Source organism: Plectropomus leopardus, chromosome 17 (genome assembly GCF_026936395.1).
Source record: "Plectropomus leopardus strain MGB_pleo_1.0 chromosome 17, ASM2693639v1, whole genome shotgun sequence".
NCBI lineage: Eukaryota > Metazoa > Chordata > Actinopteri > Perciformes > Serranidae > Plectropomus > Plectropomus leopardus.
In genome coordinates, this window is record NC_142192.1 from 9750939 (window position 1) to 9769837 (window position 18899).

The 18899-nt window shown below is 37.1% G+C and overlaps 1 protein-coding gene across 5 annotated transcripts in view; it reads right to left on the reverse strand.

Moving 5' to 3' along the window:
- Window positions 1-914: 914 nt before the first annotated feature.
- Window positions 915-18899, reverse strand: part of syngap1a (synaptic Ras GTPase activating protein 1a) — a 55744-nt gene continuing 37759 nt past the window's right edge. For 4 of the 5 annotated variants that reach the window (XM_042507110.2, XM_042507109.2, XM_088090284.1 and 1 more), the window contains 5 exons: window positions 15836-16354; window positions 15435-15596; window positions 13724-13935; window positions 9997-10069; window positions 915-6134 (listed from right to left, as the gene is read on the reverse strand). In XM_042507110.2, the coding sequence (XP_042363044.1) occupies window positions 6108-6134; window positions 9997-10069; window positions 13724-13935; window positions 15435-15596; window positions 15836-16354 (993 nt within the window). In that variant the 3' untranslated portion in view covers window positions 915-6107. The remainder of the gene's footprint in view (window positions 6135-9996; window positions 10070-13723; window positions 13936-15434; window positions 15597-15835; window positions 16355-18899) is intronic. The other variant, XM_088090283.1, reaches the window with a different exon arrangement.

Genomic DNA, 18899 nt, shown 5'->3' on the forward strand with positions numbered 1-18899 from the left:
TCAGGGAAAAATATTCAAAAAAGTAATCGCTCTAAATGTAAAAAAAGTCAAAGTACAGCATGTTAAGGCAGTTCATAGAACAGCCTGTTTAAAAAACAGTCCATAATGTCAAAATTTTGAGCGTTTTAAGCCAAATTACAGTATGGCCAAAAAAGCCATACTATAGCACAGGAAAAAATGGTCCAAAAAGTCATCGCTCTAAATGTTAAAATCAGTCAAAGTGTGGCAGGTTGAGACAGTTCATACTATTGACTGTTGAAAAAACAGTCCAAAAAGTCAATATTTTGAACATTTTTCAAGCCAAAGTACAGTATGTAGAAAAAAGCCCTAGGGGATTGGGGAAAATTGGTCAAGAAATTTGTGGTTTGAAATGCTGGAAGGAGTTGTAGTAACACATGTTGACGTATGTTTTAGCATGGCATGTTGAAAAAACAGTCTAAAAACTCAGTTTCTATAGTGTTTCAAAGTCATTGTAAAATATCTCGGGAAACGCCTACTATATCATATTGAAAAATGGTCGAAAATGCTGTGGTTCCAAATGTTGAGTCATAGTATAGCATGTTTCAGTATATTTTATGATATTTTGAAAAAACAGTCCAAAAAGTCAATTTCAGAATTTTTTTAAAGTCATAGTACATAGTACAGTCATAGTATGTCGAATAACACCATACTATAGGATGGCAAAGAAGCTCCAAATGTTGAAAAAAGTCATAGTACACCATTCTGAAGCACTTTTATAGTATAGCAATAAGAATAAAACGTTTAAAAAAATGTGTTGCTCAAAAATCATCAAAAATGTCATAGAATAGTACTGTGTGGTACGAAAATCACCGTAATGCATTTTAGTATTTTCTCTATAAAAAACTGTACAGTAACTAACTTCGATAGCTAAAAAATGTTTAAAAAATCCTCAGTTAGGCATTTATTTGTTTATTTAAATCACTCAGAAAAGTCACCTGAAAAATGAGTACATTCCCTTTGTTCAAACAAAACAAATTATATCAATCAAATATACTTACACTAATAATAATAATTACAAGCGCAATCATACCTACAATAACTACTATTATAAATAAAACTACCAACATTAAACATCCACCACACAACATCTGGGGACTGGAGGGTATGGCTTATTCATGGGGCATGGCTTATTTCAAAAGAAATGTCAAGTAAACTAAGGTATTACATCCAGCAGGCCCGATTCAAGTCAAAAATCCCACTAACTATATATTTGCGACACAGTAGATCAATTGTGCAGAATAATAGCTGCCAAGAAAAATAATTTGTTTAATTTCTTAATGATATACATCCATTTTAGAAACATAAATATGTTGATAGCTTTTAAACACCCTTATTCAAAATATACAAGATATCTCATGTCATTTATAAGGTCCTGTTTTAGCTGCGGCCAAGTGACTCTTGGGTCAAAAAAGGTTCATACATCCTCTAAAGTCTCAGGATTGTGTAAACATACAGCACTCCTTCAACAGTAACTTTACTAATATTCCTCACCTAGTTTTATTACGCTTGGAGCATTTGTCACATTTTTCATTTGGGTCAAGAAACCAAATTCGTGCTCCCTTTTTATGTTAAAAAAAAAAAAAAAATAGAAACTTCTAGAGAAGGTGTAAATTAAACTACTTATATGGATGGTATGTGGGCCGGGAACCAAAATAAAAGCAGCGTAGGTATCTTAGCACAGACCCCTCATAAAATGTTCTTTTTGAATTATATTTAGCTTTAATGTTCACTTGCTAAAGATTCTGTCTCAATTTTTTTGTACATTTGGCATTTAAGATATCAAAAGTTCTTACTAGCAATATCACTTTGTTCCTTTTAACACCTGAGAGTCTGACGAATACCTGGAACATCTCATCCTAGTAATTAAAAGGAGATTTGTATGGATATAATGGTAACGGCACTTAAATACAATAGTAAACAGGATGAACTGTGATGGCAAAAGTTATATATAGGAGATCCTAAAATAGCAATGAACGAGCAACCAGGAAAAAAAATTCTAACTCTTTGTTAGCGTAAATAAATGGAGGTTTTCTAGCCACATGGAATAACGTATCCTCTCAGGTTGTGGTATAAAGATTTCAGAGGTAGCGCACCTTACCACTGCAGCTAACACAAAGTAAATTTCATGGGCTTATCATAGATTTTTATATCTTTATAAACATCTGTCACATTATGGATTGCAACTTCTGAAAAAAAACAAAATGAAAACAGAAGTGCGGTATAACATTTCAAAATACTGTATTGCAATGCAGGCCAAATAAATAAAACGCGTATTTCAAAAGATTACTTAAAACTGCAATCCAGTATTGTTGAAAGCACCACTGCTGTTTTGGTTACACAAACATAGGCGAGATACTTTAAGAATTTGTGTCATTATTCCACAGGACAGAAACGTGCTATGCTGGGAAATTATTTCGCTCTCATCCCATTAACGCAGTCACGCCATAGCACTGTAGTTTCTGGATTGCAGCATTAAGAGTTAATAATATAAGAATCAATTTTTACCACAAGTTCAACATGCCTGAAGGCCTACCCTTGATTTAAATACATTTTACATATAAGAATAGATATACATTAAGCTATTTTATACATTTCTGGTAACATAAACATATAACTTTGTATCATTTGATATTTATCTTGAAAGAAAATGTCTTTTTAAAGGCAAGAGGTTAAGATAAATTATATCAACCATGAAATCTGTAATATAAATGATTCTGACTAACGTACAGAGTTAACCAACACACTGCTTATTATTTCATCACCTGACTACAAAAAAGGACATTTAATATACAAAGTTTACAGGGTTTTTGTTTGTTTTGTTTTTTGTATTGGCATTATTTTGGGCCGTGTGGCACAGACTGTAAGGCAGTCAAATCTTATGCACATATACTACATATCCCTGCTCAGAAACTCTATTGTTCTGTTGTTTTCACTGTTTCTCCTCTTTTTGTTATCTGGTCACTTCTTTCAGTACTTTTTATGTTGTATAATGCAAAAGGCTGAATGCCACCCTCTTCTGAAAAAACGGAAGAGTCAGCAGGTTGGATTAAAAAAAGCAGCCTTCCATATAGAAAGCCCTGTCAAAAATCTTTTTCTTTTTTTTTTGTTTTTACATTAGAATAATATCTGACAACAAATCGACTTACTCGTCCTTGCATTTAAAAAGCACATGCAGAAGTGTTGCACATCTATGCTTCAGAAACATTAAACACAACAGATGAGTAATTCACTACTTGCTATAATATGATTTGTTTCCAGTTGCACATGTTTATAATCATAGTTATTAAAAATGTATTCATACAGCACTTTTCAAACCAATGTTACAAAGTGCTGTACAAGAAAACATGAAAGGCTAAAAAGATAAATAATGAAAATGGCAGACGTGAAAGCCATGATATTTTAAAGTTGTTTTGTTTTTTCCAGGTTAATTCATTACTTCTAGACTAACGCTCTCCGATGTAACTGTCAGTGACACAAGCGTTCATTGGGGACTATCGACTTAAGATTATCCGGAGCCCTGCTGCTGAAGCTAAAGCTGTCACTGTCATTTTTCAGATATTTCTGATGGCATAACATTTTTTAAAGGAATACTTCAACCCCAAAATGATCACTGGTATATCAGTTACCCTCTGTTATGTTGAATTAATGAAGAAAATGTGTTTTTTGGACATGACTCCATGGTGAATCAAGAATTTTTTAAAAACAGAGAAAATTCTTGATGAATTGAAGTCAAAGGGGTCCATAAAACATCAAAAACATCAAACAAAACATTTGTTTAGGAACTCTCGCACAACTTGTGCAGTATAATCCAAGTCTCACTTATCCAACTGATGCTCAGCACTTCCCAAACGCATGTATTTTCCTTAAAACCCTTTTAAAAAACTTCGTTATAAACAGTCTCATGCACGGACGAGTAGCGCACCTGACCCATTTATGCTAGTGTTTTAAATAGCAAAAGTGTTGTTAGCGAGAATTCATGTGTTTGGGAAGCACTGAAGCACACACATATGACTGGATCAATGAGACACGAGTTGTGTGAGAGTTTGTACAAGGATTTTTTGATATAGTTTTTCTACTCTTAAAGGTGGATCCATTTTATTTCAATTCAAGAATATTATCAGCTTTTCAATTCTTTGTTTAGTGTGGAGGCATGTCAGAAAAAAAAGTTTTCTTTCCAAATTCAATGCAACACAGGGTAAGCAACTTATATACAAAAGATCACTAGTGTGGCACCCATTAGCTCACCTGGTAAAGCCCCATGCACAAAGGCTATGTCCTTACAGCAGCGACCGTGGGTTTCACGCCATCCTGCGGCCCTTTGCTGCATGTCATCCCCTCTCTCTCCCCCTTTCATGCTTAACGTGTCCTATAATAATTATAGGTGGAAAAGCCAAAAAAAAATCTTAGTGGGGTAAAGTTTTCCTTTAAAGACAATGTTAAATTGATGTAGTATAGTTTGTTTTACCTGGAGAGGAAGGGGTCACTGTAGTAATTTAGTCAGTTAGAGACCTTGTAAAAGATGGATTACAAAATCATTAAAATTCAAGCAGCTGAGGTCAAGATATCTGGACTCTCTGACCCCATTTACACCTGGAATTAACATTTGATCTGCATGTACATTAGTTAAAACATGAAAATGTTGATTTTAAACACAGGTGATTGCACTGTGGTTGGATTGGTCAGAGCACATCTGTAAGGGGTTAGTACAGTAGTGATCGGCATAATGACACCGGTGAGAGGACCGTACTCTTAAGAAACATTAAGAAATATTCTACCAAAACAACAAGTACTAGCAGTAGCTAGCAAGTCTTTCCATGCAAAAAGTGATTTAGAAATGGAGGACACCTGTCCATGGCATTGCCTGGCATGCCGCGTGTTAATGCAAGTGCCCATGGATCAGATGTCATTCAGATAATGACGCCCATATACAGATCACATGCTAATACCAGGTGTAAATGGGGCCTTGTTCAGGAGCCTACATTTCCCACAATGCAACCAAAAGCATATTTTCCTCAGATCTCCCTCCTTGAGTCGTTAATGCCCGTGTCTATCAGACTACACACGCCCAGTTTACAATGCAGACTTTGTGTGTTGTAAAATTGCTGGAGTGCCCCTTTAATTTTAATATTTCCTTACATTTTCACACTATTTTTCTTTCATGTCAGGTATTTATGAAGCACTTTGTATCACTGTTTTGAAACGTCATATATAATCTTTCTTATGATTAATAATATTTTTACAAAGTGAACAAAACACATTATAATGTCAGATTATTTTTGTAAAGTATCTCCATTATTAAAAAGGCTTAGTAGCTTTAAGAAATACTTCTTCTATACACTGAAAGTCAAGAGACTGTTTTTCTGGCTTTACACTGTGTGCCGAAGGAAAATGTTAAGATTGTATTTAAAGCAATTAGTTGATTGTAAGATTCATTTGGCATCTATGCAGATGGAATGGCTGTACTATAAAAGATGGAAAAATCATAATGATAACCACCTTTGCAGTGAGACTATCTTACTAAATGATTTATTCAGAATCGGATAATATAGGTCTTTGCTTTGGGCCCTGCATCCGATGATCATAAATGGCAACTGATTAAACAACATGCTTGTTGCTCGTCACAGGCGTCACCATGAGAGGAGATTGTGCTTGTAAAAGCCTTTTCTACATTTCATCTGCAGTCACATCAGTGAGAAGCGAGTGTACTGCTTGTAGCGGGGGAAATTATGAATCCGTCTTCATCCCCAGTGTTTTACGTATTTCTTCTCACTTCTTCCGGTTAAATAAAGAAACTCATTGGGTTCAGTATTGCCATTGTTGTGGCATTGGCTTATATTTCAGTCAAAATGTGCAGACGATTCGCTGCACACGTTGGTCCTCACGCTAAACTGATTGTCAAGTTCTCGTACAGGCAAAGTTTGATTATGTGCAAAGTTTCTTTTTTTAAGAACCTTGTGAGATGAAGCCTCCAGTGATCCTGCTGGATCCACTGCAGAGCTTCTCTTCATGGTTGTTTTGTAGGATTTGAATTTGTCTTCTTACACTCGAGTGACCATTATGACCTCTGGTCAGCTCGATAGCGGCAGTCAGGATCCATAGCCCTGGTTGATAGACTGAAGGGAGAGAAAAGAGTAAAAATTACAACCTATCTTGATTCACAGCTTTCATGAAAGTGAAAGTTTAAAGGAATAATTAGACCATTAATAAAATTAGTTTGTTTTCTTTCTTGCTGAGATTTGGATGAGAAGATCGCTCTCCAAAATACTCTCATGTCTTTAACAGTAGCTTAGCATAATGACTGGAAACAGGGGAAATAACAGCCGGCCTTACTCTGTCTAAAGGTAACTAAATCTGCCTACTAACACCTCTAAAGCTAACTAAAACTCTTTCTCACCAAATCTAGCTAATGTTTGCAGGTTTTTTGGACATAATAAAAGACGCTAAAATAAGCAATAGACTGTTTTCCCATTAGCAGTAGACAAAAATGCCTTAATGTTTTTTGTTTTTTCTTAGGTTCCACAAAACCACAGGTTAGTAAACAGAAGAAAGCAGTGTGGAGGCCAGTTAAAATGTTACATGGGTAAGTCTTTTTTTATATTACCAGTTCAGGCATAGTTCACAGATATTTTTGAAAGGTGTTTTTTTCCTCCTTTGTTCTAAAAAAAAAAAAACCCACATTGTCCACACACTGTTATAAAAAAAAAAAAATCTCAATCAGAATTAACACACAAAAAACACGATTCATGCACTGTCAAGAGCATTCCAAACCATCAAGCGGTGATATAATCGTACACTAGAGCCAAGCAAAGATGAAGATGATATTGGCCAATCGGAAGCCTGGAAAAATCTACTACAGGAAGACTAACTGGAGCAGTGATTTCCGTAGGGAATTCTGACAACTCTGATCCTCAATATAATGAAAGAGTAACTGTACATTTATGTGTAAAATTGACTGTTAACAACACTGGAGCCAGCACTGTTTTGGTAACACCTGCCATTGAATGGAATGGTGCCTCATTTGTGACACCCCACAAAGGAGATAACTTTGCACACTGTGTAAAAGTCAAAAATGCCATTTTCCCTGTCAACACCAACAGTTTCCTGAAAATATTCATCCTGAATCGACTTTTACAAAAGGTCAATTTTCAGTGACCTTAATGTTGTTTGCATGTAGCGGAAAAAGCAAAATGCAACCAAAACACTTCATTTTAAAATTAACTTACTTAAATTAATTAACTTAATTCACACATTATATCTTGTGTGTTTAATAAAAAAACAAAGGTACAGGGCTGCAACCAACTGAGAACTATGTCAGTCACATTGGATTTGGCTGTCCAATACAAATATTCAATTATTCTTAGGTAGGACTGGTGTGACACATTTCAAACCAGTTTGATAATAAGCCAAAAACCAAGCGGACAGACTGGTTTACCAAATTTTACCAGGTGCCACATATGCCTTAGCAGTCAATTCTAAGTGGGACATAAGGATAGCGTGACCCAACAGAAAGCGAGTATATAGCTATCACATGGCATCGTGTAACACGAGAACTCTCTGTCCACACTGGATTCATTAAATGTTAAACAAATATGATACAAACAGTGCTGCTATCAGCTGTGCACTCAAGATCAAACTAGAGAGGTAAGCACTGAAAAGATGGATGAGAAACCTACTTGCTATCACCCTGTGTTTGTACCGTTACTTTTTAAATCAGGTTACACACACTTGAAGTATGATATTTACTGGAAAGGGCATACAATATAGCCAACAGCAAGTAATGTTAGCCTAGCTTGTTTTTGGTGTGGTCATTTACCTTAGCAGAAACTGTGAGCTTCCCAGCCATCTCCATCCAGCTAGCTGACACTGTGTTTAAGTTTTTGTAGTGAGACAGAGCTTTTGTATAAATATTTCCTCATTATAACTTCATAAATCAGCTGTTCCTTTGTCACTGCGGCACTTTCAAAGCAAGCATCAGCTATAAATAAAAACAAAGCATCTGATGAAAGTTCTGTTCACACACCTGCAGCCAGTAAGGACAGCTCTTTCGTCTGTTTTAAATCCGAGATGTTGTCATATTGGTGCAGTTTTTAACAGTTTTTAAGTCTTTTTAACAGACTCAGTCTGCCATGTCTTCTCTCATCAGCCCCAAAAGTAAACAAATGCACTACTCTCCCCCCTCTGCTAAAATTTTATCCCCTTCAGATTACCAACACTAGCTGCCTTGGCTCGGTAGTAAATTACACACAAACTGTCAGACGCCAGTTGCTCCATTAGTACGTTTACAAATGCGATATTATATCACTAATGCTGTCATATTGCTTATTATTGAGGCGATTTGAGTTGGATGTAGCTCTGTGATGTAGGCTACTTTAAAAATTACCAGAACATGACATAATGACAAATGCCAGTTCAGCCAGTTTGCATAAACTAAACCTGTTTAAGCTCGTTCACTGGACTCAACCAGAACAGCAAAACCAGATATCCACCCAACTTCAACTACTGATATCTTTTCATCTATATAGACTTTGAACAGGTCTTAGTGGGCAGCAGTGATGTTCGCATAATACAGTAAACAAGTCAAGTTAGCCCTACGAGCTAATGCGGACTGACGATGCGTACAACGAATCGGCAATGTGCAACATTTCTTGTTATATCCAGATATCAGACAAAAGCCAGAGACTGTAATGTATGTTGCTGTGAGCTGAAAATTCATACATAGAAAAAAAAGACTGCTTGACTTAAAGAATCTCAGTCAACTGAGGGCCTCTGACTGATGATTCGAATCTTAGACTTTTAGGAGGCAACCCCTAAAGAGGTAAAAAATGTATATTTTTACCTTCGCACCTACTTTTGGACAGAGTCAGGCTTACTATATTCCTATTTCCAATTTCTGTGATAAGCAAAGTTACTGGTAATTGGCTGTTGACTCCAGCTACAAATCTAACATACTGACATGACAGTGCTATCAATGTTCCTCTATATCTCGGCAAGAAAGCAAACAGACATAGTTTCCAAAATGCTGAACTAGTCCTTTAAATCTCAATTCTCGATTTTCTGTCTTTTGGAAAGAAACGAGTCTCCCACTCTGAAGGAATAGCATTTCTCAACACTAACTTGCACTATCACTCCACTAACTGAAATATTTAACATCAGGGGTGTGTTTTTTTGATAGCTATGACATTAGTTTGAGCCAAAAGGACGGCTTGCAAACTAATCCTTCTTTACTACATCCTGCAGAGTTTGGTCATCTTTTCTCATCACACATTCTTATTTGTTTAAGAAGTCTGTTGAAACAGCAAGTACAATCTCACAACAAACTCAGTGCAGAAACAATTCTATATATGGTCTGAGGTTTCAAGAGGTAATTTTATCTCTCAGTACTGAGCGCTTAAACAAGGTGACAGTGTATTTTAACGACAGCAAATGTTGTTGCTCCTGAGTTATTTCGGCATAAACACAACACACACACACGCTCAGCCTCTTCACCTGCGTCACAATCCAGCCCACATGGTGCATTCACGGCGCTGAGCCCTGCAGAATAACTGTGACGTGGCTGATGAGTCACAGTCACGGTTTTCCAGCATTGAATGCGCTCGTGGTATAATAATAATCTGCTTGTGGTAAATAATATTCAGTTTCAGTGTTGGAGACTTGCTATTCCTTCACAGAGCTAGATTAACCTCTCCACATAAATTTAAGCTTCATCCAGCTCTTGATTTTTGGGATCATCACTGTGTTTTTGACCTCTGCTCAAGCGTGTGCGGTAAGATGGTGGGATGTTCTTTCAGATGTGACATAAACGTACTTTTGAAAGATGGGAATAGGTGAAGTGTATGACAGCTGCAAACTTTCTCCCCCCTGCACTGCGTTTTGGCAAATGCGCTGAATGTGATGTAAGAATGATGCAAGCTGTTTTAGGACATGACTGGTTTAGCAAATAGGGATGATAAAAGATGTAGAGACACAGGCACAAACCTGGTCTGTGAGGATTCGAGGCTTAATATCAGGAATGGCACCCCCTCTCAGCTCATCTTCCACAGCCATGAGTCTGACAACAGGGAAATAGAAACAAACATACCGGTTGACAAAAATAGAATAATGAAGCCGGCGTTCTTCAAATTTACTGTAGGATTATATGGCCATATGATGATATTAAGGTCTTGACATGTTCCTTGGTACATTCAGCTATCCTCAGAGCTTCCTCGAGCTGAATCTGAGCTGCCTTCAGAGCAATTTAAAGCAGTTCAAATTCAGCTGTTAGATACACAACTTGGGAAATGAGTGTGTGCAGGATAGTTCAGTTTGCATCCATCTGCTGTATCTGTATACAGAGGAAATGTTTAATTTAACTTAAGAAAATGTTTTTGCCAAATGAGATGAGATGTGAGCTCTGTATACTCCAGTTACATAAAACTTTGGCTTTTGGAAATAAATTTAATGTGGTGCTCTGAGCATTTTAATGGGTATCCCAGTGTGTTGTGAAACATCATCTTCAACTCTGAATTAGTCTGTTTTTTCCTCTGTCCTTGTAACCAAGTTACTGAAATAACACAAAAGCAACCACATGTTTCATATTTAAGTATGAGCCTTAAAGGTTTTCGCTATTCTGGTGATATTTAAATGAGCTACATTTAAAGAAATAATTCTGCATTTTGGAAAATACACTTATTTGCTTTCCGTCTGAGAGTTAGAAGAGAAAATTGATACCACTCTAATGTCTGTGTGTTAAAGATACTCTTTGGAGCTCTGGAGTACCACAGGCAGGGTTGACGTAATTCCTGATCAATTTTGGAAATATGCCGATTTAGAAAGTGTGCATTGCACACAGTCAAGGCCTGGATTCTTCCATGAAACTGAGCTGCAAAATACAGATATAAAGTGATTAAAAAATTGTAAATGTCACAGCAATGCTTTTGAGTTGGGGGTCTTAAGTATTTTTCTGATCAGGCATCTGACAAATAGGGTCACTTAATATTATGATCAAAACCCATCTGTTTAAACTGGCTTACTCCCTCTGATCACAATTGCATTGTCTAATTTTATATTGTATTTCTATATTTTATTTTGTCTCTTTAATATTGTGTCTGCTTTTATGTTGATGATGTAAGGTGACCTTGAGTGTCAAGAAAGGCGCCTATAAATAAAATGCATTATTATTATTATTATAATAACACAGCAGTGACATGACAATTAGACTCATTAAAAAATATGCTGCTAGTATGCTTCTACGCTAGCTGTATGATTTAAATATTAATGAGACACTTTTGATATTTATTTAGGGATGCCGAATACTGGATTTTTTTGCCGATATCAAACATGTTACAACTCATTTGGCCGTTAACCGATACCAATATCGATATACATCATCATATTCTGCTAGACAGCCGACCACCAGATGAACACATACAATTTTATGCTTTTTAATGTAAGTAATATTCATTCAGTGTGCCAAATAAGAAAAATAATTTAACTTAGGGTTGATGTTTTCAACATGTTCACTTTGTCAGTATAAAAAAAAAATATAATCAGTGTATAAATCAGTATGTTGGCTGTTCCTTCCTGATATTTCAATATAAAGCCAATATCTGCCAATACTGATTAGATGCCGATATTATCGTGCATTGAACTTTAAATGGGTAAGAAGCCTGACTCGCTGGCTTGGAATGAGAGCCGCCTAGGGGGCCACTTTTGCCATTTTTAGGTGAATTCGTTGTTATATTAATAGAGTAACAAAAAAACAACAACTTAACAATGATTGATAACATAGTCATTAGTTTATAATCTAGTAATCAAAAAAGTCTTCATTAGATTCATCAGAAAAAAAAAAAGTCGATAAGTGCAGCTCCACTACAGGTGATATGGAACAATGTTCTTTCCACTTTTTGTTTTTTACATGGTTAAGCCTGATTTCTAGTAGGGTGCTCGGTTCTTTTGATAAGTGTCTTTTGAAAGAAAGTAATTAGTTGCGCATTGTTTTCAATTTTTGCCTCAGCGTAAGGTTTTAAGTTGGCATGACGGTAGCCAGAGACCCCCTGCACTTTTTTAACAGTCTAAGTCGATTTCTGTCATGTTTAGTGAAGCTTAATCTGCATAGACAGCTGTTAAAAAATCACAGAAATATCACACTGTACAATAGGGGTGGAGAAAAAATCGATACAGCATAGTATTGCTATATTTTTGTGTAGCAATATTGTGTGGATACACAGACAGGTTATATAAATTATTACTAGTGCAAATACAAATCTAAGTTTTGGTAGCCTACTTGAATGATAAAGTCAGTTGCTTTTTCAGTCCACTAGATACATTTTGCTGCACTAAAAATGTTTGATTCTCTACCTTAAAAACTTAATCTAATTACATAACACAGATGTTGAGATATTTTTTCTTTGGGGACATAACTCATAATTTAAAAGGTTAATTGATCACAATATACATTATTGCAAAGCTCAGCATATTGTAAAACATCTTAAATTGTATTACTGTTGTATTGTGCATAAACTATGGTGATAATATCATATTGCGAATCCCACCCCTCTGTGTGTTTTTATCTTAATTATTGATTGATCAGCTCCCAATCTGCAGTGAGCAGCAGATACCCCTTACTCGCTATGGTAGGTTGGGAAATATAATCAATGATTCAATACATACAAACACTTGATTTCTTCCTGTGGCACTGACATAAAAACTGTTTTTGTTCAGTGAGTGTCTGCTGTCAGTCAGCCTGGTGAAGACAGTTTGACCAGCCTCTGTCCCCTCAGGAGCTGCTGCTCACAGACAGCTGCTTCTGTGGACAGAGAGGTGGCAGCACTGCTAATCACACTGCGCAACTAAGCATGACATTGTGACATAACAAAATTCTCAAGGTACGCAACATAAATGAAAAACGTGGAGCGATACTCATCATAAGTGTCAAGCACCCTCCTATAAATCATGCTTCAGGGTTAGTAATATAGTGCAAATTGTTTAGAAAATCTGCAGAATAAAATGTGAACTGAAGTGCATTTTCATGCATTATTGTTATGCGTATATTAGGAGTCGAATGCATTGAGATGATGTGCTCCAGCACAGATATAAGAGCGGTATCTTCTCATTTAACACTCAGCAAGAAAGCATATAAGCATATTGGCCAAAATGTTGAACTATGTTAAAATGGCTACATATGACCAGTGCTGTCCACATTCACACTTCGCAAGAGCTAACTACAGTTCAGTTCACACATTTATTTATTTATTTATTTTAAATCTCATTCAATTGTATCATTCAACCAATATTTCCCAAGACTGGGCGTGCTTAAACTCAATGTGTCATTTCAAATTTGTTGGCAATGTGCCTGATGTTGGGACTTCATTAGGCACAGCTGTGTTCATCTGAGTACTTAAGCAACAGACCAAAAAAAAACCTAAAATGGAGGCAATTTAAATAAAAATTAGCAAAGCGAGTCATCACGTTTAGACATTTTGACTTTGTATTTCCCCCATAGACATGTGTTTAACTACTATATGAATCGTTTCAGTTGTTGCACTTAAACATTTGCTTTTACAGCTGCAATTTGTAACTTGCTACACTCGCTTTACTAAGAGGCTTGTTTTCTGATTATCATAAATATTAATTTGGTGGAAATTTGTGTGTTGCAATTGGGTAAGCCAAGCGGTAATTGGCGCAGCTTCATTTCTGCCAGCTCTAGTTCAACCTCAACGCTCACCTGTTGATGATGCCTTTGATTTGACTGTCCTTCTCCACTTGCTGCTGCTTTAGACGGCGCTCGCTGTCTTCCAGGCGGTTCTGGTACTGCATCAGGATCTTATTTGTCTGCTGCTCCTGTGTCAGAAGTCTCTGCTCATATTCTTCAAGCTTGCGATGAGACATCTTCAGCCGCTCCTTCAAGGAATGTATCTCCTCTTCGTACTCTTTAACCTGAAATACAAATAAAGTCTCTTTACCCATGTAGTCGCTTTTAGTCAGGAACATTCTTAAATGACAAGTGATTTTAACGATACTGACATGGCTTTGTAGTGCAAAGCTGCAAGTGGGAAAGACCAGACAAAGCTGCGGTGTGGTCTGCTTTGATGTGTGCAAACACAAATGTACAAGCTTTGCAATAAGCACTGCAAAGAGGTGTGTTTCTAATATAGGCAAGAGTGTGGGAGGTGTTCATCATAGAAAACTCACAACAGCTATGATTATGCAACACCCATATGAGTCTATTAGAGCTCTGATTTATAGATGCAATATGGCAGAACAAGTTGAAATAGTCACGTCAGTGCACATCACGTTCATGTCGAAATTGCTATTAGAAAAAGCACCTGGACAAAACTTTTTCATTATCCAAAGATAAACTGACCAGGTTAAGAGATTTTCCAAGACTCCTATCATTGGCTTAGAAGTGCATCCTTACTGTATATATATACACTGTTACTGTATATATATACATATATATTTTTTTATATATTTTTTTTTACAGCAGTTCAAACCAAGTAAATTGATTGGACCAAAGATATCCCATGAGTGCTTTTTTAGAGTATTAGAGATTTAGAATATAACAGCGCTGGGACTTGCATGTTTCACTCCACTCTGAGGTGTTAAAAATGTTAACTGTCAATTATCCTACATTAACTATTGCAGTAATAAACTTTGCATTTAAAGATTAACATATTTCCTCAAAAAACATTTGAGTTACATTATTAATGGTCATCAGATAAGGACGAAGGAGAGGAAAGACGCCTTAATGCTTCACTGCAATTCTGTACACTTCGGTACTCTACTTGGACCTTGTGCCTATGATTGATTCACAGCTGTGCTGATATTCAGTGAAGCAGCACTTCCTCTTATGTGACAATGCATAAATATTAACCCTTATATATTACCCTAATGTTAAATATTTGTAGGAAGCAAGTGAGTTTACTTTTTGAACTAAAAATTACACCATATGTTTGTATGCCTCTGTGCATTTGTCACATTCAACTTACAGTTTACATCTATGTCTGTGAAAACATGGATGCTCCACACAGATCCTTCCCCAGACAGCACAGAGGATCTATACAAACAGCAAAGTTTCAAGGTGAGCACCCAAGATTGGTGCCTTGCCTTCTGTTCCTGACTCATGTCACTGAATAATGGCCCAAAAAGTGTTTTTGCAGAACATTATGATGTCACAGATGACCTTTGACCTCTAAGTACTTTATCATTATATCCTTTTATAAATTTGTGTGAAGTTTCTTGATTTATGGACAAAAACATGTTTTATGAGGTCACCATGACCTTTGACCTTCAACCACCAGTTTCTAATTAGTTCAATGTTGAGTCCAGGTGGACATTTGTGTCAAATTTGAAAAAAATCTCCTTCAGGTGTTCTTGAGAAATCATTTTGACAAGAATTAAACAAGTGCTGCGGTTATGAACAAAAAAGTGCTGACCCTCTCTAGTCGTGACTCATCCATGCTCTTGGAGTACTCTTTCAGCTGACCCTCCCGGTCTGGCCGCAGACTCTCAATGTCAGCGGAGAGATGTGGCATGTTGGACACCCAGGCGACTGTGCGTTCATTGAGGGCCGGAGTGTTCAAGGTCGACTGAGAACCCTGAAACATCAACACCACAGGTGAGTCATGTTTTAAATTCATGTCTTTACAATGGAAATGCCTTGATATTTGACTTTTGCTGAAATGAAATGAGCCCCATAACTTTCCATCATGCCATTTCAATTACCTGAAAATGTATTCATATAATGGCATGGTGTATAGTGAATGTCATGTATCTGCAGATGTGGTTATATATTATTTCTATACAGTTTTAATCAAAGCTTTGCAGTTAGATTGACCTGTTTATTGCCTGGTTTGAGCAGATGCTGCTGTGGCGGCTGCAGTTGTGTCTGTGTAGTCTTCTTGGTGTTTTTCGTGGGCGTGTCTGTTGACTCCTCTGCAGCTGCTTGCGGGCCCTGGTTCTCTTTGGCAGAGCTCGTCTGGTACGGGAGTCCAGGAGCTGGACTGTCTGTCACCGACAGCTGTATTTCCTGTTGTTGCTGCTGCGTCTGCTGTTGCTGCTGTTGATTTTGCTGCTGGGACGGCTGCTGAGCATGGCGCAGTTTGGGCTGACTGCCGCTGAAGTTTGTATCAGAAGAGTCAAGGAGGAGGTTTCTGCTCTGCGGGCGAACTTTTGGCGGTGTGGCTGTGGCTGGGGTGTTAATGGACCGCTGTGACTTGAGGTGTTGCGCTGGAGCCATGGATGACTGGCGGACAGGGTGAACTGTAGTCGGTGGTGTGGCCAAGGAGGCCGGTGTGCCCGTCCCAGTCGCTGACTGAGATACAACTCCCATCAGGTGCTGCTGCTGGAGAGACTCCTGATAGGAGAGAAAAGGGAGACAGCCAAAAAAGATGTTATCAAGAAGTTTAAGCAAATGTTTACTGAAAGCCATTATGTGCAGAGTTTCACAAAGGATTGGACCCAGGGACACCAAGATGAATAAAAGAACCACATTTACTTCACGAATTTTAACCAGACTGGCTTGATTTTCTACCAACAAAAACACTGAATTATTTGAAAGACACAATAAGTACAAAAAATCCAGACACAGCATCTTGAATGGATTGACAGAAAGACCATTCACAGTGCTTTTCAACAGACATAATAGGCAATAGGATGCATAAATAAATATTTTTAGATATTACCAAAAAAACCCACATAAAACCAGGATTTAAAAGGAGTAAAATAAAATAGCTGATGAAAAAGCTAAAATTGAGTAAAGCCAAATAATAAAAATGATGGTGTCATCACAGTGCAGAGTGAGATATGAATAGAACAGTCCCACATTTGATTAAATAAAAGGCAATGGAAAACAGAAAATTTTGATCCTTGATTTAAAGTCACTTGGAGTTAGAACAGACATAAGTTTTTCTGTTTTATTTTTGTTTCTTTTCCAGATATGTGGTGTACAACAACTGAATGCTGATGACATAAGCAGACCTGTCCAAGTCAAGCTGAGAGGCCTGGATGGTCGAGGTGGAAGGAATATCTATGCACTACAGTATCATGATATTTTTTCATGACAACATATTGTTTCCCAAAATACTGTGAAGATTTTTAATTAATAGTCTACACGCAAAAATTTGTGGATGTGGTCCATTTTGTGGTGTATTGAAACCTGAACCTGACTGCTAGATCTTTAAGTGCTGTAATCTAATCACCCCAACGTCACACCATATAGATACATGATACATGCTCTGTATGATAGGCAGAAAGCTCAGAAAAAAAGTGAAACACTGCATAGAACTAAGTGTGCGGAAATCTTCTTTTTCAAGTTTGAACTTTTTGATGTTTCCAGAACCTTACCGAGACTAAGCTAGGTACAGCAGTATGTCCTGAATCAAATTAAAAACTTTGCTTTTAGGTTTCTGCGGTTAGTTTTAGTCAACAAAACCACTTGGTTTTGACAAAATTATCATGGTTTGGCTTAGAGTAAGTGCACTTGTTGCTGATGTAACATCACCAGTTTCAATTATCGTAGTAACACATTTGTTTGACCAAACAAAAAACCCTCTTTTTTTTCTTTTAAGCATTATTGTTAGTAATAATAATATTTTTTTAATACTTTGATACTGTGATATTTTATTAGACATGTATCAGACCAAGAATATCTCTAATGCGGACTTTCTTGCTCTTCATAATACGGTGGTCTCCTGGAGGGGATACAAATGTTGCTTGGTACATCTCATACTGCTGATAAAAGGCGCCTCTGTCGCCAATGGGCCACTGACCAAGCATCAGTATCTGATGAGTTGCAAGTCAGACTGGGTTGGCTAGCTCCTAAAATGAGATTAGAATTAGATTCGGAACTCCTGTATCATCACACATTTCATACCTCCAAATTCATCCCAACACACAGCCCTACTGGACAGTCAGAATTGTGTTTAGTTGTATGAATAGGGTATGAATAGTTGTATGTGTGGATAAATGTATAGCTTGCTGTCTAGCTGTATAGATGGATAGACTTGGATAGACTTGGATATGGATGGATGACGCCCTGTTCTGACACACCATCTGTATTAATAAACAGGAGGCTTGTGATGTTTGTTCCATTAAAGCCCACGCAGCAGGACAGAAATAGCTCAAGACTACATGACTGTATCATTAAACACTATAATTTTACACAGACACACTGTAGTAAACTTATCACTGCGATGTAGATCGGCAGCCCCTGAAAGCATCATCAAATCATGGCCAAAACAGGTCAGTTTAGATTCATTAAAAGTTGCTCACAGAAACACACAAATCCTCCTGAACGCTATCAGATAAGTGACAGTTTAATTTAAGTTTATCATGTTGGTTGTGTGTTTTAAAACTAATGTGACACTACTTGTACATATTATAATTGCATATGTAAAAAGAACTTTTCTCTAAAGTTAATCATCTTTTACTGCACTCAAACTGTTTAACATCTGAGTCTGATGCGGTACACAGAGGGTTAAAGTAAGTATAATATAATGACATATGTGTTATATACAGTTATGGCTCTCTTTTCTGCCCTGTTAACCGACAGCTAGTTTTCAGCCCTGTTGAAACAAGAACACACCGTATGATTGATGTCAAGCACCCTACAGAGTTCAGCAGAGCACAGCCGTGAATGATCCTGCTTCAGTATGTTGTCTGTAGCATAGCAAGTATCCCTCAAAAGCTCCCTTATATTACCGTTGCATATTCTGCTGCTCATGAGAGAAGCATCCCTATTCTGTCTAGATCTTTGTTCTGCAACCTGACAATCAAGTCTGAACGCCATGAAAACAAAAGTACACGAAGGACATACTGCGAGGGCGAACTTGAATTCAAGCAGACATTTTTGTTGCTGAAGTCAAGGTGCTAAAATCACAGTAAGAATAAATGACAAGACT